The sequence below is a fragment of the Rhipicephalus microplus genome, chromosome X, assembly GCF_043290135.1.
Source record: "Rhipicephalus microplus isolate Deutch F79 chromosome X, USDA_Rmic, whole genome shotgun sequence".
NCBI lineage: Eukaryota > Metazoa > Arthropoda > Arachnida > Ixodida > Ixodidae > Rhipicephalus > Rhipicephalus microplus.
The window spans coordinates 453,173,954-453,198,855 of record NC_134710.1 but is presented as its reverse complement, the minus strand read 5'-3'; the positions used below and the strand labels follow the sequence as shown (position 1 = coordinate 453,198,855).

Here is a 24,902-nt window from a genome sequence, read left to right as displayed (position 1 = left end):
ATAAAAAAATGAACATAAAAAAGTAAAACGCCAATGGAGAGGATTTGATTTCGCCACCTCTTGATCTTGAACCGAGTACGTTACCCACTACGCCACGCCAGAAATTAAACGTGGGGTCGTAAAATGACTATTTACCCGAAGAACGCACCGTTCAACTTCATGTTTATCAGTCGCACAGTCAAAACTGACACAATATTTCTTTCCTAATAACAATTGCGTCTTAAATAGACAGTGACAAACGGCTTCCGGCAACTGAACGACATACGGATATTAGCAAGAGCGCAAAGTTTTTTGAAGCATCCGCATCTTAGCTCTGAAAAATCTCAAATTGACTGGAAGAGTAGCCACAGAATGTCAGCTGTTGCTGCCGATAGTTTTTTTGCTTTGATAGTCGGTTCTCGCACTTGCTACTGTTCAGCATGTACAGATGATTTAAATGTCTTGTTCGGTAGATATCCGCGCACACGAGTGAATATTGAGTATTTTTCATTCGCACAAGCGACGATGTAGCAGTACACATTCTGCGTGCCGGATCACATATTATATCGATACCTTCAGCTAAGAAACCATCGAAAAAATGACTAATGCAATCCACTCAAAAATTATGTCAGTATGTTAGTTCACTAACGCGTACTAAATGACCAACTCGAAAAAAATTGCGTGTTCTTACATACGAGTAAGAGAAATTCCGGCTCCTGCGCTCAGAAGGAAGCTTTCGCTAACAGCCTACGTTGCCTACACCGACACATTGATCACCACTGCTTTTTGTGCGGGCACCACACAAGCAGATAAATGGCCGATTTAGGCTCAGGGTTGTCTAAATTGAACTTTACAGTCGTTCTTACACCTTAAAGTTGTGCCTACTTAAAGCAAAAAGCGCCGACAGCAGGTACACCGACGCGGCCGGCACGATAGGCCTCGCTGGGACGGGGCACTGGGTAAGGCTGCTCTCGAAGCAGCCGAGTTGCGATGCTTGGAGTTTCTGCATTTCAGCTTTGCAACATTTCTAACTGTTACCTAAACTGTACCTGAAGTAAGTTGAAGGTCAATAAATGTCAGAAACACATTTACTAAGTGGCGATGTCAAGCGACAGCCGTTTTCCTGGCCTCCGCTGGCAGTGTAGAGCGGGCGTGCCAGTGTACAGATATATACAATTATATTAATACCAACAAATAAAAAAAACACGCATAGAAATACAAATGTAATCCGCTGAAAACGTATGCCAGGGAGCCAGTTGATGAAGGCGTACCAAATTACAAGCTGAAAATTGCGTGTTGTTACGTATCAGTTGGAAAAGTACCGGCTGCGGCCGGCAGCTTTCGGTGACACCTTGCGTAGCTGAAAGCGCGACGTTCGATCATCAGCGCTTCTTGTGCGAACATCGACATAAACAGAAATAGTTGATTTAGGTTCATGCATATCTAAACTATACTCTACAGCTATTCTCACACTTTGAAGTTGTGTTTACACGAAGCAAGAAGCGCCGGTAACATATATACCAACGCGGCCTGCATGACAGGCTTGATGTTCGCTGGGCCGGGCACTGGGTAAAAAAGACCACTCTCGACGCGGTAAGTTGGGACGGTTGAAGATTCTGCATTTGAGCTTCGGAACATTTCCAACTCTTACCTGAAGTAAGTAGAAGAATAATCATGGCCAGGCATACATTTATGCGGTGCGGCGGAATCGAACGACAGCTTTTTTCTCGCCTCCACTGGGAAACCTTGCGAAGCGATCGAGAGAGCTCATTTCCGTGTCGTCAACTTTGCGGCAAAAACAATTCCCTGTTTCTGTTAGGAGTGGCGTGCAGCTCCAGGCTTACAAACACTGCAACTTGGAATCGTTACAGCTATACACAGATGATGCGAATTTGACGCGGGGGCATATGCGAAAAAGGTGCATTATAATTGCTGCGATACGTACGTGCCCCGCAAAAATTACGTATACTCGGTATTTGTTAGGGTAGCATCTCTCCGTGCCGTCATAACAAGCGTTTTATATTCAACGACACCGAAACATACCACGGCACACGCAACAATTAGGTGCACGCGGCGCTGGTAGAAACAGTGCGTGCTCCAGTATTCACCAGCGTTGGCCAGTGAAAATTCCAGCACTTCCAGCGCTTCGCAGTGCGCACCAGCATCACAGCGTTTCAGGCAGAGGTTCGACACAGCTTTTTCCCAGTGCGCCCAGTGAAGTGCCAGGGATTGCAAGCGTGTACCAGTGTCTCCAGCGTGTACCAGCGCCAAAAAACGTACTGGCATCACGCTGTTCTTGCAATAGGGATATCTTGCAGTCCTTCTGAAGCTGCTTCGGCGAAAGCGATAGATGACTGGGCATGCAGATGCCAGCGCACACAGTCATAGCCTTCTGCACCCTGTGTGCCCACAACTGCACAATAAGTTTGTAAAAATAGTTATTCACACGTGACAAACCACGCCCCTGCCCGCGAGCACGTCAGCTGCGCCACCCCCTGCCCACCGGACATCCGACCAGACGTTGAAGAGACGGAGGTTGTTCAAAACACCTATTCGTCGTTACTCCTGCATTACGGGCTTGATCGACGAGTATACCCTCTACCACACCCAAAACAGACAAAAGAGGAAAGCGTGATGCTGAGACACTTTCAAAGCAACACATACACACTCGGGGCCCTAATGCACCGTCTCTACCCAACGAGATATAGCTCTATATGCCCGTTCTACAGAATACGGGACACCCTGGCATACTTGCTTCTTTCATGCCAGTGTATTGCCAGACGTAATCTCCAACAACACACGGCTGATATTGAAGCAGGAACGACGAACGAAGACTTGACCGAAACGTGGGAGGCGAAGCTCACCCTCGAGGAACTGGAAGACCAACAACAACTCGTCGCCAGAGCCAAGAGGGCAGTAGAAGCCATAGGGTTCCTGGACAATAAGCCCTCCCACCTCAGTGTGGCACCCGGCATTTCTCGGGGCACTGTTTCGTAAATAAACGTTTACTTCTCTCTCAAACACGTGACAGAGGATGAATATGTATGGGTATGACAAATACGTGCAAGGTGAGATAGAAACATACGTTTGTAATAGGACATGCAAATAATTTCACCGTGATGTCACACATCGTCAAAGAAGCATTTCGATCCCCTGAGTCAGACTGAAATAATGTATCCGTTAGGGCTGCTGTCTTCTCGGCCGCCACGTTGGCCTTTATTCCCGATTGGTGGTGTCGTGAGTTGGTCGTAACCATCTTGACTTAGCCAGAGTTATTCAGCGCGGCATGGTGACGTGTCGACACCTGGGTGTGACGAAACGTAAACGCAGCAGCGCACAGTCATCCAAACGTATGCACAATGGTCAAGCTCTCGGAGCATTTTGCTGGTGACGTAACGTCAACCGTCACCAGCAAAATAAGGGGGAAGGCTGAGCGAATAGAGGAGACAGCTAATTTCTTCGGCAGCACTTTGTGCACGGCCCGCATCCCCCGCGTGGTTAATCTCTTTCGAGACTATGTGGTTTGCACGCGACACGCATCCCTCTGTGGTTACTGCTGAATGGTCTATCCGTTCATCGCGCGTGCTTTAGGGTTCCGTTACTCCTTTTCCGGGTAATTTCGCCTTAAAGTGAAGCTGCACTGATCTTTTGCGAGTTTGGACATTTTGTTAAATGTGATTTTTTCCCATTCAGGAAGTGTGCAAATGGTTATTGGTTAGCTGCCAGATCGTAATAAAATCACGCACTACGTGACGTCAGCAGAAAAAGAAGAGTGTTCCACACTCGCCGTAGTTGCAGTAGGTGACGCTGACTAACATCCTACCTTTAAAAGCATACACATGCACTATAAAGTGCACAGGCGGAAGACAGTCACTGCAGCTCAGTGTTGTAGCATCCGACACGCTATTCGAAGGTCACATACTTGGTCGCTACCGGTGGCAAGCTATCTTTTTGTCCACTTTCTTTCTTCGTGTTTGCATAACATTTACTTCTAATTACATCCCCTATACGTTCTCTGACAATATTTTCTTTTGGTTCTAATTTGTGATATTTGCGTGCAGTAAAAGTGCTATATCCGCTGTTCTTACTGTGCATATTTTGAATCAAGAATGCACATGCGAATATTTAGATAAGCGTCACTGTATTGGAAATATGAACAAAGCAAAATGAACGACATCCGTTCGCATATTGTTGGTATGCAAACCGAGGTGAACAATGGCTGCTGACCCGAAGGTCGCGTGTTCGATCCATTGCATTTCCGCGGAGGCGAGTTGGCAGAGGGCCATAACTGTGCGATTGTAGTGCACGTTGTAAAACACCATCAGCTCAAGATTTCAGTAGCTCTCCACCACAGCGTGCTTCATGTGGTGATTTCGATACATAAAGCCTAAGCTATTATATGTTTTGCTTTCATATGAATTAGCAAGTACCCACATCGATTCACAAATATCTGTCTTAACAATGTCAGTATGTCAAATTATATGGCATATTATCTGGAGGGGTTGTGTGACATCTCGTACCCCTCCGAACAAGCTTTTATAGTGTTATAGTTTACCATGAGTTTCGATCACTGAATGAACGTATTGGAATGCAATTTGCGGAAAGAATTATTGACGTTATGCAGAAACTGGCAGCATGAAATGTTGTTTTGTAACACATAAGCGAGATAGCCCCGCCACGGTGGTCTAGTGTCTAAGGTACTCGGCTCAAATTGCGGCTGCGGCGGCTGCATTTCCAATGGCGGCGGAAATGCTGTAGGCCCGTGTGCTCAGATTTGGGTGCATGTTAGCAACCCCAGGTGGTCGAAACTTCTGGAGCCGACCGCTACGGCGTCTTTTATAATTAAATGTTGATTCTGGGACGTTAAACTCCACATAATAATCAATCATTAAATGAATCAATGGTATAAGCGATATAGATGATATGCTATATTGGCTAAAATGCAGGAGTAATATGCTTCTTTTTTCATAGTGTTGACTTTGTTTGACTGAAACGCACACGCAAAAACGTCGAGCAAAAAGTGTACGGTAAATGTACGTCGAAGTATGTCGTAATGACAAGATTCAGCAACTCCACCTTATTTGCATTGTGCGTTCTCAGGAGTGATCGTGGGACTGGTAACTCGGGTCCTGTGTGGAGAGCCTTCATTGAATCTGCCAGTTGTGCTGAAGCTTCCATTCTATGACGAAGACGTGGGACAGAGGTTTCCACATCGAACCCTCTGCATGTCTTTGAACATGGCCACCACGGTGCTGGGCTCGGCTTTATGCGAACGGCTGTTTCGTCTGGGATATCTTCGCAAACATCTAGACTACTGCAGGTTGGTTCTGCTAGAAAGAAAAAAGTTGCATGTTTCCATAGAATATAAGTGCAACAACAGAATGCTTCTTATTTAGAAAATTCAACCAGTCCTTGAAGAGTAAAGGAGCCAGTTCACAATGCTGGATGAAGAATACAGCTTTTGTCAAACAAAGTAAATTGAATTTGGACAATATTTTCACGTTTGCTCACTCTTTTCTACACAATGCATCTGAATATGTGCCATGTATGCCAAAAGTTATGAAACTACAGAAAGATTTGACTGTAGACAAAAAAAAAACGTTTCTACGGAACATTTTCGAACGTTCTATAGTGAAGGAAAAATAGCGATGTTTCCACAAGTCAATTCTAGGCTCAAATGCAAAAAAAAGGACAAATAGTTGTGTGCGCCCGGGTGTGGGCAAGTTTATTGAACTTACCAGAACGAGTACAGGTTGAAGGGTTATTTGCGATGGCCAAGAATTTTAAGCTAATGTTTTGGTTAATGTGAACTTAGAAAGGTGAGAAGATTTTTTTTTAATGGAGCAGCTACAATACTGAAAAAAAAACATGTAGAGGTGCGTAGCACGAAGGCCCAGTGATTCTCGTCTGCTCTGTTGTTGTTTCTGAATTAAGTTAACCGCGCAGACACAGAACCAACTAGGCGGAAAAGTGTTATATAGGTTGCTTTCTGCTGTTGTTATTTTATTGCTATAGTTATTGGTGCTACGATTGGTGGTACTGCTACTGCAAAAACAGTGTTATAATATAAAGTGGTTTTAACGCAACGTGCTGCGAAGTGTTGTGCAATGACGAATATATTAGAGAGTTTTAGTACAGCGGGATGGTGCTACCAACACATCCTGCAAGCGCATTCCGTTACGTGGCATTGTTTGTCAAATGACCTAAGTGCACCGTAGTATCCGCATAGGTAACGAACGTGAAGAGTGTTGCGCTATCTGGTAGATCAATAGAGAGTTACGTGTTGATTTGTTTGATATGTGCGGTTTAACGTCCCAAAACCTCGATATAGTAATGAGGGATGCCATAGGGGAGGACTCCGGAAATTTCGACCACCTGGGGTTCTTTAACGTGCACCCAAATTTGAGCACACCAACCTACAACATCTCCGCCTCCATCGGAAAGGCAGCCGCCACAGCCGAGATTCGATCCCGTGACCTGCGGGTCAGAAACCGAGTACCGTATCTACTGGACCACCGTAGATGGGCGTGTTGTTACGTGTTGTTGAAGACCATTCTGAGTCAATCGATGTGTGCCAGCTGGATTGTGGGCACATTTTCAGCCGCTGTAGTGGCAAATAATACGCGATGGACCGATGGAAAAGTACCGCCAGCCGGTGCTCGCCTTTGATGCCGCCATATCGCGAAACGAAGTCTCGCGCTGTCGCAAAGTGCGGACACCTCGTACGCACGCACGCAGGCATCGCATGCCTGCGTACGTAGTGGTCGCGTACTTAACGCGATAGATGCGCGTTGCGGTCTGAGCAAAAAGTGGCGTCCTTACGTACGGAACACTGCCACGTAAAGTACGTACGCAGTACTAAAACTCTTTATTATGTTGAGCTACAGTAGTATAGTTGGGCACAGGAGAGCCTTAATAGTTGTGGCGCTATTGAGTTGTTGCGCTGCAGCTGCCTTTTTACGCATCACGACTGAATTAGTGTGGCAATGCGGACGTTCCACTTGCGCATCTGTCGCGTCGAGTTCAGGATTAACTTGCCTGACGAGCGGCAGTGGTCTGAGCTACAACGGTGCCGTAGTCCTGTTTTTGCCGCTTATGTTCTGCAGCTACTCACTGGGCCTTTTCATCGAGATGTGCGTGCTGTTTTGGCGCGCTTGTCGAGTGGCGGCTGTTCATAGCGCTGTCTTTCTAGAAACGGTTTCCAAATGGCGCGTGGTGATTGGGCGCTTACAAGTAGTACCGGTGGGAGAAGAGAAGGCGAGGTTGTGGCGTCTTTTTATCATGATCATTTTACAGCAGAAGGTGTCATGAGATCTCAATGAGGACCGGTCTTGGCGCCGTAGCTATCTGCCACTCTCGGTGTTCGTAACCGGTATCGCGAAAAATAAGAAAACGACAAAAAAAAATAAAACAAATATCTCGGATATAATGGGGTTGGAACCTGGGCACTTTCTGCGGCAGCGTAGTATCCTTCCACAGAGTGATGCCTCTTCTCAAATCTCTTTCGCACAAGGACACCACAGAGGATTTATGTCGGGAAGAAATCACGTTGACATGTCTAATGTAGCTTGGTGAAGGAGTACAATTACAATCGGGTATCGCCCAATGTGAATTGCGTAACGAGCAAGTGATTGAGTGTTCCCAACCCGGTACAACCACTCAACCATAATTCTTCTTCGTGATCGGTCTCCGCATCAACAAGGTCCAATGATTCCTTGGAAATACAGAACGGGTACCTCGCTTCTCCAAAGAATTGCGAATAATGACGCAGTGGGTACTTCCCAACTTGAGCAAAATTATAATTTATGGCGTAGTGTGTACTTGTTTTATCAACCCCTCGAAATCAACAAGGTCTAGAAATGCCGCCCTTGCATCATTCGCTGTGACTGTGCTGCGCTTTCCACGCAAGCGTAACTTTTATTATTTTTTTTTTAAATGAACTGGGCTACAGACTATGATTGCTTATTCAAGGACGGGGTGGATGAGTATTTTCAATATCAGCAATAGGTTTCATGAGGGACCAAATGAAAGGTAGGTAAAAATAACAAAGCCTATGAGGAAGTAAATATATAATTTTGAAATAGAAATCCTTCAACAATAATTACGAATGAAGAACACTAGCAATGTGCTAATCTGGGCAGAAATGGCTCACTGAAGAGCGATAGAACTGAAGGAGTCAACCAGGCAACAGATTTAATAGGATAAAGGAGGAGGCATTGTAGTACTTGAGGCTGCGAGGAAACAAATAAGTGTTCAATGTAGCAAGAAGCATAACTTGATGTCGTGGACTTCCTCGTTAACTGACGTGTAAGATGTCCTGTTTCCCTTATGCTGCTCAAGAGGTGTCGTGGCCTGTTTCCTCGATGACACACTCTGATTACTATAATAACAGCATAAGATAACTATTTTAACTTGAGCGAAAAAAAAACAGTGCTCTTTACACTTAGTAGCACTGGTATCTCAGCGGTGGCTGTTGCCTTCACAGCACGTACGTTCCGTCATCTTAAGTTCTACAGTGTGTCACTAGCTTTGCTGATATAGCTAATACAGCCGCGGAGTCCCCTCTCTGCACCATTGCTTCCCTTTGAGGCCGTTCACGACAGTCAGATGGTTTCGGGGCCACTGATTCAATCCAGTTGCAAGCCAACCCTAAACTGTTGTCAGTTTTGCGAGCAAGAGTTGATTTGGGTGTCCTGGGTATCAAAAATTCCAGTGTCATGGGGATTCGCACTGATACACTCGGCATATGCACTAACTGGATGCTAACCATTCACTTGTCATAAAATTCAGTGGCCTTGTATTAAGTGAAGGTAGTAAAATGCAAGTTAGCCAGTGAATAGCGCTGACTCAAATGGTTAGTGCAACACTAAATTGTTAGTAACAACACAAGCAACTTAGTAACCATACACCAAGTAGACTACATAGTGAAATACAAGCTTACGCCTATTTAGATATACGTGCTTGTGCTTTGCCATATCAAGATGATTTCATTACAAAAGTATAAACTTCATAAAAAGAAAGTGACGTTGTCCTCGTACATTATTATACTTCATGTAACAACCATGGTAAGTGCGCATCACAGCAACATACTGATGGAAAATGATCACCTACTCATATCGTAACATCATACTCACACTAGATTCTACTCAAGAAATTTTTCGTATTTTCATACTTATATGATCACATATAAATATGTGAGCATTGATCATATCAGTGGGTGACTCATACGAACGGATCACAAGCGAGAACCCACATGAAAACGCACATTCAGCAGAGTAATTCTTCGACATAGCCGATTTCTACTCATGTAGCAGAATGAAGGCTATTTATGTCCCTATTTCGAGATTGCACACCGTGTGCTAAGTAGCAGCCGCACAATTTAGCAAAATAATTGAGGCCCACCACGGTGGTTTAGTGGCTGAGATACTCGGCTGCTGACCCGCGGGTCGCGAGATTGAATACCGGCTGTGGCGGCTGCATTTTTGATTAAAGCGCGAATACTATAGGCCCGTGTGCTCAGATTTGGGTGCACCTTAATGAACCCAAGGAGGCAAAAATTTCCGTGGCCTTTTACTATAGCGTCTCTCATAATCATAGGCTTGTTTTGGGATGTTAAACCACGCATATCAACCAACTAAAAATAATTGTTGTTTTCTACATATTATTGTGTGTCCTTCTATAGACCTAAATGTGTGGCTTCACGTAGCAACAAAACTACAATCCGGAAGCATTCAATAAATTTAAACAGCCTAAATTTTGCATGAGTGTCACGATTATAGAGAATTATACTGTGGTATCTACAAAATATCTGGCAACGTAGGTGGCTGAGTAGGTACATAGTTAAAAACGCTGATAAAGCTTCTGTAGTTGATATCGGCAGAAGTTACAACATTTACTAGCTGCTTACTAGTAAAAGTTTACTGCGAACTGTTTACCGACTTTTTTTAGAGGGTATGGGAATATCTTATGGACCAGATTGTAGGCTTTCCTCGCGCTGTAGGGAACCTCTCGATACTGTCTTGCTACGGCAGTTTATACTGAGGGTGACGAGCCTCAATAGCGAGCTTTAGTATATCGGAAGATGCTTACGTTAGCGTTAGTGCGCGTCTCAGCAATAACACTATAACAGAACGCGCTGCCTGGCATTTGGTGATCATTTAGTACAGGAAAAGGCGTTCGCACTCACGCTAATGCAAGTGCCTATGACATTATATAGTTATAGAAACACTATATGCACTGTGGAAACCACAAGTGCGCCACAAAGTTGAACAGACTAGAAGTCACCATTGCTGCGTCTCCATGCCGCATTTGGTTCATTCTCACATCTGACGGCCCGAAACACACCATTTTCTTTCGACATATGCCACAAAGAGGCATTCCTGCGCACCCTTATTACGTGCCTAAGCTTGGATTTTGGCCAATTCCACCTTAATGAATGGCGTTTTCATCTCCGCGCGTCTAACGACAACATCAGCGAACCTTGTGAAGAAGTTTTTCTAAGCCCTATGAACCCTGAATCGACTACGTATATAACAAACGCAGCTCCTTTATTGTCAGTATTCAACTGGCGAATCCTCAGCACTCAAACCTAAATAAAATACGACCACCACTTGGCAACAAACAAGTTTGACAATGCAGGCTGACGACTACAAAGATTCGAAGTAGAAGGCTCTCGCTTCAACAGGCACCGCCTTCTTGCCTTAAGTATAGGATCTCCTGCGTGCGTTAGCATTGAACGCAATATTTCATTTCATTTCACTTTATTTACAATTCCAAAATGATAGAAAAAAACTGTTTGGACCCATAGCCAAATGCTAGAATAGGGTCCGATGATGCGATACAAAATGGCACTGTATCAAAACGATAGCACAACTCAACAATAGCACATGTAGCAAAACAATAGAACAAGGCATTGAACCAGGATACAAGGTGCTAAACATTGCGGGTATAGTAAGGAAGGTTAGGCATTGTACATAAATATATATTTAGATACTCGAACTTGAGTAAGATAACAGAAACATGTAATTTTATACACAAAAAATTAAACGCAATGAGTAATAACAACTACGCAGTAAACTCTCACTGGACGTAGTGGTACTTATATACAAGGATTGAACGATTTTGTTACTATTAAGGGGGTTACAAAGACACATTAAGGATTGCAAGGAAGTGTTTTTTTATTTTGAGAGGAAAGTTAACAGCCGATTTTATATCCTGGGGCAGTCTATTCCAGATTTTGGTACCGACGAACTGCAGACGCCGTTTTTCATAGACGTTGATCGTGGGAGGAAGGTTAAAATTACCGGCAGCAGTATTCCTCGAAGGGCGGGATGAGGAGCAAAGAATAGACGAATGAACAGGACGGTTATACCTTATGATATTATTAATGGCAATGGCTGTTGTCTGTTGATGCAAACTGTCCATTGGTAAAATTTGTAGTTTACTAAACAGGGGTGCGCTGGGATTATCGTGGCTTGAGTGCGTTATTATTCTTAGTGAGCGCTTCTGTAGTTTTTGTAAAGGCTCCAGGTATGTAGTGCACGTCCAACCCCATGAATCAATGCAGTAGGACAGATGACAGTGGATTAGAGAAAGGTACAAGATCCGTAATATTGCAAGGTCGAGATAATTTTTCACTTGCAACAATGCATGACAGCCCGAAGATAACCTCGAGCACACTGATTTTATATCGGGATGCCAGAGGAAATAGTTGTCGATAACTACACCTAGGTATTTAAATGAATTGATGCGTTCAAGTGCATAATTATTCATCTTCGATTGAATGCTGTCTATATTTATTGGCATATGTCGGGAATGGATCATCATGTACAGATTTTTTTTCGCGTTGACGGTAAGTTTATTTGCCTTGAACCAATGTGATATATTTGCTAGTTCAGCATTTGTTTTTGTTTCAATTTCTTGCATATTTTCTCTCGTAACTATTAAAGATGCATCATCCACGTACAATAATAGCTCTGGAGATATAACAACCAGTGGTAGGTCATTCACATATATTATAATGAATAAAGGGCCTAGGACAGATCCCTGTGGGACCCCTGTGCTCATAGGTTTTGCGAATAAGTGATGCCACCTAGAGAAACAATTTTACTAGCATGAGTGAAGTAGCGGGAAAATAATTCAAAGCTTTCATTTCTGAAGCTATAGTTAATTATATGTTTTATGGATGCTATGATAGATAGTGTCAAATGCCTTCTGTAGGTCAAGAAATACAATAAAAACTAGTTTATGGCTATTTAAAGCTGTGTTGACGTTTTGTGTCAATGTTTGAACTGCAGTGGAAGTAGAATATCCCGGACGGAAACCATGCTGTTGCGGACATAAAATTTGATATTTTTCCAGAAATTTGTTGATTTGAGAAGAAAGTAGCTTTTCAAAGATGTTTTATTATACTGAGAACTGATATCGGGTGGTAACACGAAGAGTCAGAGCGATCACCGTCTTTAAATATGGGCAATACTTTGGCGACTTTTAGAGGATCAGGGTAGGAGGAGGTTGCTAGGGAATGATTGAAAATGTTCCACAAGATGGGGCTTAACATGTCTATATTATCCTTGATCAGATGGACTGTGATTCCATCCTTCCCGGCGGTTTTGTTAATACACAATTTTTTCATGGTAGATAACAGCTCTCCTAATTCTATGCCATGAGTAAAGACGGTATTGGATATGGAGCTGGCTAAACACACGTAATTAGAGTTAGGATGAATAGATACCAAGGACGGGCAAATACTAGTGAAGTATGAATTGAATCTTTCAGCAGTTTGATCGTCTATTGTTAAAAGGAGAATACAATGCGCACCAGAATTTCCTACAACACCTTGTATAATTTTACATATTGTTTTTGTATCCCCATTCGCGCGTTGAATCAAGCTGGAGTAGTAGTTCTTTTTGCGTACGCGGATTATTGCCACAAATTCATTCCGTAACCTTTTATACTGCCCTAAGTAATAATGATTATGTTTATGCTGTTTCCAAGTAATGTACCAGCACTGTTTTTTCTTCAAGATAGCAAGGATGTCTTGGGTCATCCAAGGGCAGAACTGGACGTTATAAGAGTGAGAAAATACGGTACTACTAGTGTCACTGAAAGCAGTTCTTGTAGTTTCGATTAGATTGGCAACCTCAGTATTTACATCATCATGGTACAGACTGCTTGGTACGAGAGATAGAAGTTCGTTCCTTAATAGGGTATAATCTATCTTTCTAATGACAGGGTGATTTTTAGGTGGAGTCTTGGACAGGTCTATAATCGAGATACAAATAGGAAGGTGATCAGAGATTGGTTCGTCATACACAGTTGCATTGATGGGGGTGGATGTGTTTGTCAACACGTGGTCTAAGATCGTCGCTGAGGCGCTAGGTAAACGTGTGGAGGTAGAAATCACGTTTCGAAGATTGAAAGAAGCAAGCAAAAACTCGTAATTAGATTCAGAAGACGCTAGACTGCACGTATCGATATTGAAGTCTCCCGTAATGACAACGGCAATATTGTAGTTTGCCGCAAGTGTAAATAGCGCCTTTTCAAGCATATCTAGAAAAGAAACGCAAGATGAGTTCGGAGAATGGTATATAACTCCTATGATAAGAGAACACTCCAAGTTGATGAACAGTAATTCAATATCTGCGACGCTGCATGTGACGGATTCTAGTTTCGAAAACGAGTGTCCTGATTTTACAAAGACGGCCACACCGCCGCCACGCATGCGTCTATCTCGTGGATTAGATATGATTGCGTACCCATTGATGTTGCAATTTCCACCCTTTTTTAGCCATGTTTCTGTCAACGCTATAACATCGACAGGTTGGGCATGCGTAGAAAGGAACGCGAGGAGCAAGTTCAAATTCTTGTTGAAACTGTGGATGTTCGTGTAGAAGACAGAGATATTGCTGTTTTTTTTAGGTACGTTGTAAGGCGCGATTACAGAGAGTGGCATGATGTTACTTAGAGGAGTACCAGTAGTTGCAAACTGCTACTTATACTATTTTCATCAGGTCGTCATCGAATGTGATGTGTACAACTCTCGAGTTCTCGGACTTCCGCATTAGAATTTTGCCATTAGCAGCCCATGCAAATTTCCAGTTCTTTTCCCGTTTGCACTGGATAGCTTTTCCGAGCAGAATTTTGTTTTCGGGACACGAATGGGCATTCACGTATACTGGGCTATCTACTTGGTAACCCAGCAGGAACGCATTCAGCCGCTTCTTTTTTGCGGCAAACAGAAGCCTGTCATGGGTAGCTCGAGAGTTGAATATGACGGGTATAGTGGGCAGCCTGCCCCTTTTTGTGGGGACAGGATGCGCCACATCCACGTCATAATGCGAAAGCGGAACACTCAGGCAAGTGGCCACCTTATATAGTGTTTGACCGAGGTCTTTCTTTTCAGTTAACAGCACTCCTTTAAGTTCTAGATTAGTCCGCCTGGAGTACTGCTTCAGGTCTACAATTTCTTTCTTTGCGTCTCTGAGTTCCTTCACAAGTTGATGACGTTCCCTTTCGTCTTCGAGACTGCGCTTTTTAACTTCGCTCAGCTCCTGTCAGACAGCCTTTAGCTCAGATCTGAACTAGTCAAAGCCCTGACTATGAAACTTCATAGACTCCTCGAAACTACTAACGCTAGCTTTGACCTCTGTCATGGCCGCCATGATGGTGCTGAACATTTCTATTAGCACCTTTGCGAGTTCTTTAATAGAACTGGGCGTTTTGGCCCCCAGTGCTTTAGAGAGCAAAGCAAGGGCATCCATGAAGGCAGGCCGTGAAACAGAGAGTCAGCACTATATACACGAGAACAAGAGAAGGATGCCCATGTAGGGCGCCATTGCACAAATAAGTAGGCACTCAGAGTAGACAGACAGCCATTTTCAAAGCAAGGAGATGATACAACAAGCTCCCATAACCCCCCTGCAATGCGTAAACGCAGGAATTAGCAGTCGTGCCCGGACGGCTGCCAGTCTGCTCTGAGCGCCGACTGTCCAGTTGAGGCCCTATTTATGAATGAAGGGGTCGCCACAAGCTGAGTTGACGGGAAAGCAGACGCCACGTCCGGCTGGGGTGGTGAGTAGATGCGGCACGTGCAGATGAAACGGCAGGAGTGCGACTGCGCCCAGCTGAGCGTGGTATCTTGCTATCCGGTGGGGATATCAGGCCTGGGTGAGATACCCTGTCAGTGCCTGCAATGCATAAACGCATGAATTAGTAGTCGTGCCCGCACGGCTGCCAGTATGCTCTGAACCGAGATGAAGTAATTGATTGATATGTGGGGTTTAACGCCCCGAAACCGCCATATGATTATGAGAGACGCCATAGTGGAGGGCTCTGAAAATTTCGATCACCTTGGGTTCTTTAACGTGCGCCCAAATCTGAGCACATGGGCCTGCAACATTTCCACCTCCATCGGAAATGCAGCCGCCACAGCCGGGATTCAAATCTGCGACCTACGGGTCGGCAGCCGAGTACCTTAGCCACTAGACCACCATGGCGGGGCCCGAGATGAAGTTAAGAAAAAGAAAGGGCAGAAGGGACTGACAGGCGCGAGTGTGCCAATCAGCCATTGTGACTCTTGCCTTTGTTTTTCCTCTGTAAATTCATCTTGTACAAAAATCACCAACCCCGTAACATATTAGTGAGAGGTGCTAGCTAACCATCAAGCTTTTCCAGCTATGGTGAATCTTGAGCTCTTCTCGTCAACGTCAGCGTATCCGACGAACACGGCGTCGCAACCATACGTTTTCACGCCGCTCAAGGATCCCGGTACACTCTGTTGGAGCATTGGCGTCGACGTTGACGATTGGTTGGCCATGATCGAACGAGTGAGTGTGCCGAACAGATTTGATCCCACAGTTTAGTTGGCATTAGCCAACTGAACTGTGCTGTTTTACTTGAGAGGCGCGGCCAAGGTATGGTATGAAAATAATGAAGAACTCAAAAGCTGGGACCCATGCAAAGAAAATATGCGAGAGAGGTTTGGCAAAACCGCCAGTCGTAAGATCGCCGCCACAAAGGAATTGGCCGGCCGTGCCCAATCCCCAAAGGAATCATACCTCGCATACATTCTAGACATGCTGGTCCTTCGCTGAAAGGCCGAAAGCGACATGACAGAAGGTGACAAGGTTGGGCATGTCCTGGAAGAGATTGCCAACGATGCGTTCAATCTCCTGATGTGCAAGAGCTGTTCCACTGTGGACGTGATCATCAAAAAGTGGCGTTAGTTCGAGCAAATGAAAATTTGCCGCATTCAGCAAACATTCGCCTGAATCCTAAGACCAATGTAACATTCACTTGCCAGGACCAGTCGGCACCACAACATCTGTCGCCGCCAGTAGACCTGGCAGGCATTGTTTGCCGCAAACTGGAAGCAATGACGCCCTCAGCGTTCTATTTACGCAGCACTGATGCCACTTCTGTTACTCTTCTTGTTCGAACCATTATGCACCAGGAGCTTGAAAACATCGGAGTGCATTCCGTGTACCATGTCACCACGCCCAGAGTGAGCGAACACCCTTTCGCGATGTCCTCCTCCGACCGACGGTTTTCTCCACGTACTCGTAACCCGGCTGAGTGCCCCGCCTTGGTGCTCTAGTGGCTAAAGTACTCGGCTGCCGACCCGCAGGTCGCGGGTTCGCATCCCGGTGGTGGCCGCTGCATTTCCGATGGAGGCGCAAATGTTGTAGGACCGTGTCAGATTTGGGTGCACGTTAAAGAACCCCAGGTGGTCGAAATTTCCGGAGTCCTCTACTTCGACGTCTCTCATATTCATAAGGCGGTTTTGGGACGTTAAACCCCCCATATCAATCAAATCGAAACCCGGCTGAGTGGCGAACTGCAGATGACCGCCCTAACTGTTGCAACTCTCAGCGCGTTGGACATATTGCCCGTTACTGCCACAACATATGGCTCTCGGCACGACGACCAATATGACCCGTTTCGACGGTACCGCCCACGCCATTGCACCTGCCCATGATTCCAATGCCGTTGAACATTCTTGGAACACTTCGTACAGCCGCTCGGCTTTACTACGGAGGCACGTCTTTTTCGCCGCAAACACGTCCTCCATCATCCCGTTCGCAGCAGTCACGGCACTTCTCGTCGTCGTCCCCCCCCCCCCGTGGCTTCCAGCCGCACACACTTCTCGTCCCCCGTGGCTTCCGGCCACACTGTCTCAGAAAACTGAGAAATGCAGCCTCGGAGGTGGTGTTGCATTGACGACTTCCGGAGCAAATCCTCTCTCCGTTTTCACCAGACTAAGTGTACTAGACGTTGTAGTAGATGGCGTACCTGTGCAAGCTCTTGTCGACACCGGCGCAAGCACTTCGTTCATGAGTTCAATCTTAAGCACACATTTAAAGAAAGTTCTGACACCAGTTGCTGCACAAATGCTCCGTGTGACCGATGGCGGTATGCCGATGGTCCTCGGTCTGTGCACTGCGCGCTAAGTATAAACTACCACACTACTGCTGTTATTTTAGTCGCGATTGACCAATGCCCTTATGACGTTATCCTAGGCCTAGACTTCTTGTCGAATCATTCTGCTCTTATCAATTGTGCTACCAGCGTTCTTAAGCTAGAGCTACCTCAGATAGTCACTGAACCCCACACTGCCTCGCTATGCCTGTGCTCTTTTCAGGATGTGCGGCTGTCACTTCAGGCAGCCACCTACGTAGTTTTTCTCTCGCCTTCCTCTTGCCGAGGTCTTTTTGAGCCCAACATTGCCATCACCCATACGCTTGTGACTGTCACTGACAACTGTACCTCGCTTCTACTTCTCAATTTCAGCTTGTACCCTCAAGTGCTTCCTCGTGGCATGTTCTTGGCCAATATATCTAATGCTGACGAACTCAAAATCGCGCTCTCACAACCGAGATTGATTTACTTCAGTCTCCTGTAGCTTGCAGCAGCTCTTCTCCGCGGGATCGTTTATCGAAGTTGATTGCACCCGACCTCAACCCTGCTCAAGCAAGCGACATTCGTCGCCTGCTCGCGTCATCTACCGACATGTTTTTTATTTTGAGAACAAACATCTACGACAAACATCCGCCGTTCAGCACCGTATAAACACTGGTGACGCCTGTCCTACTTGCCGACACCCCTATTTTGTCTCCCACACTGAGAGCCGAGTTATCCAAAGGAAAATTGACGAACGGCTCAACAGAGTTGTCATAGAACCACCAAATTGTCCTTGGGCCTCCGCTGTACCTCACGCTTCTTATGGTACCGGGCACTTCTGCGTTGACTATCGCCACCTCAACGAGATCAGCAAAAAACGATATCCGCTACCACACATCGATGACGTGGTCAGCTGCCCGCACGGTGCTACATACTTCCCGTCTAGTGATCTTCTGTCCGGCTACTGGCAGATTTCTGCCGATCAAATGGACCGTGAGAAGATGGCCTTAATCACACTGAGTGGTTTATACCAGCTAGGGATAATGGCTTTTGGACTATGTAACACCCCTGCGACATTCAAATTGATGATGGACTCTCCTGCGCTGTTATAAGTGGTCTACTTGTCTCTGTCACTTATATGATGTGATAATCTTTTCATCTACTTTCGATAGCCACCTGATCGTCTCGCTCCAATTCCCGCAGTCTTCAAAACACCTTGACTACAACTGAATTCCTAGAAATGCTGATTTGGTTGCTGTCAAAATGCCGTTTTGGGCTATCTTGTAAACACTGATGGCGTCCAACTAGATCTCGAAAAGATCCGCGCCGTCCGCAGGTTTCCGTTGCCACGTCCTCCATTTCACATCCGGAGCTTCATCGGCTTATGTTCGTACTTTCGTCTTTTTGTGAAAAACTTCGCCGACGTTGCCAGGCCACTCACAGATTTGCTGAAGAAGGATACCACATTCTCATGGGGCCCTAGCAGGCTAAAGTGTTCACCGCTCTCATTGGCTACTCAATTACAACCCCAATACTTCCCCACTTTAATCCTTCTGCTTTCATAGAAGTTCACACCGACGCCATTAACCACAGTATTGGCGCAATTTTCGCTCAGTGGCACCACGGTGGACAGTGCGCAACAGCTTATGCCAGACACCTGCTTTCTCCCACTGAGAGGAATTATTCCATCACTGAGAGTGTTTAGCTTTAGTTTGGTCCGTCACCAAGTAATGGCCATATTTCTATCGTCATATATTCACTGTGTTACAGACGACCACGCCTCTGCTGCCTGAATTCTTTGAAGGACGCGACTGGATGTCTGCGTCACTGGGCTCTGAGGCTCCAGAAGTTTTTCGTTTGGTGTCAGGTACAAGTCTGGCCGTTTGCATAAGGACGCAGACTGTCTTGCTCGTCACCCGGTGGATCCTCGTGATCTTGTTGTGCCTGACCTAGCGAGAAGCGTAATGACGTTTATTTACAACGCCGATATGCGCATCGAACAAGGACAGGATGTGGCAGTGCGCACTATTTTCAACACAATTTATTCTGACAGCCATGACCTGAATCCAATATGTTCTCGCTGCATGACGGCGTCCTCTAACGCCGCAACGTCAGCACTGAATGCCCTGAGCTTCTACTAGTCATTCCTTGTCATCTACGGGCTGCAATAATTGAACAACTTCACGACGCATCAACAGCGGGACACCTTGGCGTTTCCCGCACATACGACCCAGTGCGACGTCGGTACTTCTAGCCTGGACTGTAGCGCAGGGTGCGTCGATATCTCGCCACTGTGACCCCTGCCAGCGCCGGAAAAGGCCTTCTTTCCTGTCGGCTAGATATCTTCACCCAACTGAATTGCCCTCTGAACCTTTTCATCGCGTAGGACTCAGCCTCCTTGGCCCTTTTTCGACGACGACAATGGGAAATAAATAGATCGCCGTCGCCACAAAGTTTGCGACCCGTTACGCGATAACAAGGCCATGCCAACCAGTTGCGCCACTGAGGTCGCAGATTTTCTTTTTCATGGCGTAATTTTACACCACGGTGCACCACGGCAGCTGCTTATGGACCGCGACCGCTCTTTCTTGTCCAGAGCTGTTGGTGACCTCCTTCGATCGTGTGCCACAGCGCATAATCTTTGTACCGCCTACAACCCACAAACTAATGGCCTAACTGAACGTCTCAACCACACGCTCAGAGATGTTTTCGATCTACGTCTTCCAAGATCATTGAGACTGGGACACCACGTTGGCCTAAGTGACATTCGCATAAACTTCCTCTCGACATGAAACCACGGGATTTTTCACCTTTTCATATTTTGTGTGGTCGCGACCCCGTATAGCCGTTTGAAACCACCTTGCCTCTCGTGCCATCTGCTTCCGCGTACGCTCGAATTGCCATTGATAGGGCTCACATGGCTCGTTAAGTTCCCCAGTCTCGTCTCGCCAGGTCACAGGTTACGCAGAACGCCCGCTACGACCATCAGCGTCGTAATATAAAATTTGCCCCAGGCAACCGCGTGCTCCTCGGGTCACCGTGTCACCGTGTAGGTCTCTCCGAAAACCTCTTGTCCCGATACGCAGAACCCTACCTAGTCTTACGTCAAGTTAGCGACGTGAACTACGTGATAGCGCTATTGCACTCCAATACGTCCCCAAGTTGGTCCTTGGTTGACATTCTCCACGTTTCGGGCATGAAACCCTACTTCTCTCACACTTCTCCGAACTCGCACCGAGACGGCGCTTCAAAGCCGGGGGGTCCTGTAATGGAGATGGAGTAAAGAAGAGGAAGGGCTGAAGGAGCTGACAGGCCTGAGTGTGCCAATAAGCCATTGTGACCCTTGCCTGTGGTTTTCACCTGTAAATGCATCTTGTGCAGAAGTCACCAACCCCGCAACAATATGCCATAAATAGCGTTTTTATGAAATAGTGTGGCCTTCGTTAACGTTATGAACATAGTCAGTGTGGAGCCCACAACGATAATTCTAAATTTATGCGTTTGCTGTTTTCCGCTATACTAAAACTCTCTAATAATTGTGAACTAGCTAGAAAAAGGTAACTACCACCATCTGTAACGAGCTGACTTAGTCACAAGGTTTCCTGCTTAAAATAGTCTTGGCGGACCCTTCTATCGAGCGCGCGCTTAAAACCATCCACTCGTGTCCCAAGCTTTCTCACCAGCACAGTTCTATGTATGATTGCATTATTTTCGAGTGAAGATGGTTTCAGTGACGCAACAGAAAGCTCTATAACATGATTTCCGTACACTCTTCTTGTTGTCGCATGACCTGCACAAATTGTGAGTGCGCAAGTTTCCGTTTATACCGTTCGCAAGGAGGTGGTACGGATAGCCGGTTACATGCCTTGTTCCGGAATACCTGGAGTTTGTACTCCAATTAGGAAACAATTTTCTGGAGCATATCTTGTGCTTCATAAGGCTACCGTAATGCAAATTAGAGCTTCTTTGACGCAATTTTGGCTACGACTACGGGTGGCGTTCTCTTTAGCTTGGTTCCAAATCCTGGAAGGCTTGATCATTTATGACACGCCTTTAGCGATCACTGTCGGTCGTTGACGACCACACATTTCTGCGCATAAGTCTTTTGAATAATAATGTTCCTGTGTGGCCCTTGCGTAATCATTCTGTTAAGAGGGTTTGTTGCCGTTAAGGAGTTACGACACGCAAACCGTCCAATGAGCGAGCAGTTCCATAAGAGGGCATTTTTTTCCTCTTTGGTAGTCGGGTATTTTTTTTCTTTTTGGTAGACGCGCTTTAGTTACGTTGCAGGCTGTCTCGATTGAGAACTTGGTGCATATTATTGGTGGCTTGGTCGTCATATGTTTGTGACGTAAACCACATCACTCCTTAGTCAATCACTACGCGGCGTTGAACATTTTACACTGACTTTGGTCTCGAGCCTTTTTACGTTCTAAGCCACGAAACTCTCGATTGTTGCCGTATTTGCCATGCGTGGCATGCCGCGGCGGCATGTTTCCGGCACGTTTATGTGACTCGCTTAGTCGTACCCTTATGCCGCAGTGAGTTTATACGAAATAGATGAACTAGAATTCGAAATTAGGTAAAATTGTCGAGCCCTAGGTTCAGGCAAATGTCGGGGTGCCAGGGTTTTTAAACTGATTTACAAGAAGAAATTGCCTAAATATGTTCTGTTTTTAAGTCTTTTATACAGGAATCTACCACGCCTACACTGATATATCATTGTCACGGATACGACGTTGTAAAATAAACGCTAACATTTGATCAAGAAAAAACTAGAAGAAAAATTTCCAGCACTGGGAGCCGAGCCAGCGAACCCTGCCTCCTGAACGCGCGGTGCGAAATGATAGGCCTCGAAGAACACGTGCTTCGGCAAACTTACGGCGAGGTATTCATATACATCATTTGCCATTGTGAGTATTTCGAGCTCATGGCTACAGCGTGTTGTCGCGTTTAATAGCGAGATAGCATGGCAGGCTCAAAGAAAGAGCTTTCCATATCGTTACCCCATCATATCCACGCGCGCACGAGCTAATCTCGCGAAAAGAGTGGTTGGTAGGTGCTGTGCTCTCACCGTAACTTACGGAAAGCAACAATGCTGTTTGGTTGAATACAGCACCCGCCTTTTGAAAGGAGCGGACCACTCGGACAACGAGGTTACAGCATTAAAAGATTTAACAACAATTCCAGTTCACTCTCATCCCGTGTATACACGCTTAAAAAAAGGTATCGCTTCTTACTATCTTTCAAAAGCCAACTCCGGCAATTTTTTGAGGTCAAGGAATCCCAATGAAATTCGCTGCGTACGTTCATTTGCACATTGCGGTCATTTATGCCAAGTTACAGTCTTGATACATTCGCTGATTGTTTGCAAATGAATTTTTAAAGATTGCCTCGAAAAGCTCACCTCGCTTATCAGAATATTGGCAACACTGTCCCTGTGATGTCATATTTGACAAGCCAACAAAAATGAGGCAGCCAATGGCATCGCTACTTTGGCCACTGAAATGTTTATTGTCCTTGTCACAAGTTGACGTCGATGGTGTTCAGCACGGGTATAGCACGAGAAAGCTTCATTCCTTCCCGTGAGGTGCATGGCGGGGGCTTCGCTGGTCTGGCTTTCATTGTTTTCATTCTCCGTACTGGCGTGACCATTATTTTGCCTCCGGTTTTGACCAATTAGTAAGTCATATGCAGACAGGGCGCCTGGTTGGGTTTCTGTTGCGGTATTGCACTTTTTTTATTACAAAATTGATTTTCCAATATCCTGAGCTTTCAACTATTGGGCTCGTGACATTAGTGTCTCAAAAAAACATAAAAACACCATTACCTTGACATGGTAGGAAAATCGCAGGAGTGGACCTTTAAGGTGGTAAAGTGCTTTTGCAAAAATCAGTACCCTAAGTAGTAAGTGCACGTGGTAGACTAGAGACATTTAGTAGTCCTAGGTAGTTAACGTCTGTGATCAACTATCTGCAGTGACTTACTAAGTATTGAACGTTGTAGAACACTTTACTGCCTCAAAAGTTGATAAGTAGCACTACCTTTTAGACATAACATGTACCATTTGTTGTACTCTAAGGGGAAGTCTCGAAGTGCATGGCATCGCGACGCGGCCACCGCTGCACTCGCACGCCGGCAGTAGCTCGCGCATGCGCAAACGCTTGAGGAAAGTGCTATCAACTGCATCGTCGGCGACGGCGGTGTGCGCTGGCCACATTGTCGGGAAGCCTGCTGATTTCGTTGTTGCTGCGAAACTATGCCGAAATTCTGTGTTAGCCCCGCCGCGGTAGTCTAGGGGCCAAGGTACTCGGCTGCTGACCCGCAGGTCGCCGGGCCTAATCCCAGCGGCTGCAATTTCGATGGACGTGAAAATGCTGTAGGCCCATGTGCTCAGGTTTAGGTGCACGTTACGGAACCTCAGGTGGTCCAAATTTCCGAAGCCCCCCACTATGGCGTCTGTCATATGCATATGGTGGTTTCGGGATGTTACACATCTCCTATACATCAATCGGTGACGTAATTGTTTTCCTTTGCGTAGGCACCGCAGTACGCTGCTACAGGAAATACCATAATGAGCACGCACCGTACGTGGGATTTCATTTTAGGCTAAATAATTGCGAAGCACTCTACACCGAGTAGCATGCAGCCATGCAGGTTCAACATAATAAAATAAACGTGGACGAGTTCAGAAATGCTGCAGGTTAGGATAACTACCTGAACGTGCTTTTTATCGATCGCATTCCTTGTGGCAACACTCACTCAAATACACTGAAACGCACGCGTGAAGATTCCGATTTCTCTTAATGTCTTGTCATGTCCCCAGCCACGGAGATGACGACGCTCATTTTTGACGGCAGCGAGGCATACTGTGATAAGGTGAGAAATATTGGCCCACTTCCCGCATCAGCGAAAAAAATCGGCCCGCTGTCCCGGCTGCGGTGGCTGCATTCTTGATGGAGGCGCAAATGTTGTAGGCCCGTGTGCTCAGATGTGGGTGGGTGCACGTTAAAGAACCCCTTGTCGTCAAAATTTCCGGAGCCCTCCACTACGGCGTTTCTCATAATCATATGGTAGTTTTGGTACATTGAACCCCACATGCCAACCGAAATCGGCCCGCGGCATCACAAATCAGCCAGCGAACGCTGCCGTAGCAGCAACGAGGTTCAACCGTTCAACACAACGCCCCCCAAGCGTCTGCACACGCGCGAGCTGCTGCCAGTGCGCGACTACCGCGCTGGCCGCATCATGTCCGCACAAAGAAGCCACGCACTACGAGATTTCTAATAAGTGTAAAACAAACTATACGTTTGTTTCGTGCGTTACCCTTTGTGTTTACGAAACGCGGTTCAAATGTCAAGCTATGATACTTGTTAGTTCACGCTCATCATGTATATATTAGAGACATTTAGGTTGTACGTTTACATCTTTAAGTTAAAGTGTTACCGGTTTGCTTTTGCCCTCTTACCAGAACGCATATCGTTCAAAGTTCTAGCTCATCATACGTAAACGTTAACGTACGT

The 24,902-nt window shown here is 45.9% G+C and overlaps 1 protein-coding gene across 2 annotated transcripts in view; it reads left to right on the top strand.

The window, feature by feature from the left end:
• Positions 1-24,902, top strand: part of LOC119161687 (uncharacterized) — a 117,821-nt gene that overhangs the window by 44,254 nt on the left and 48,665 nt on the right. For both annotated transcript variants that reach the window (XM_075880626.1, XM_075880625.1), the window contains exon 5: positions 5,080-5,299. In XM_075880626.1, coding sequence (XP_075736741.1) covers positions 5,080-5,299 — 220 coding nt within the window. The remainder of the gene's footprint in view (positions 1-5,079; positions 5,300-24,902) is intronic.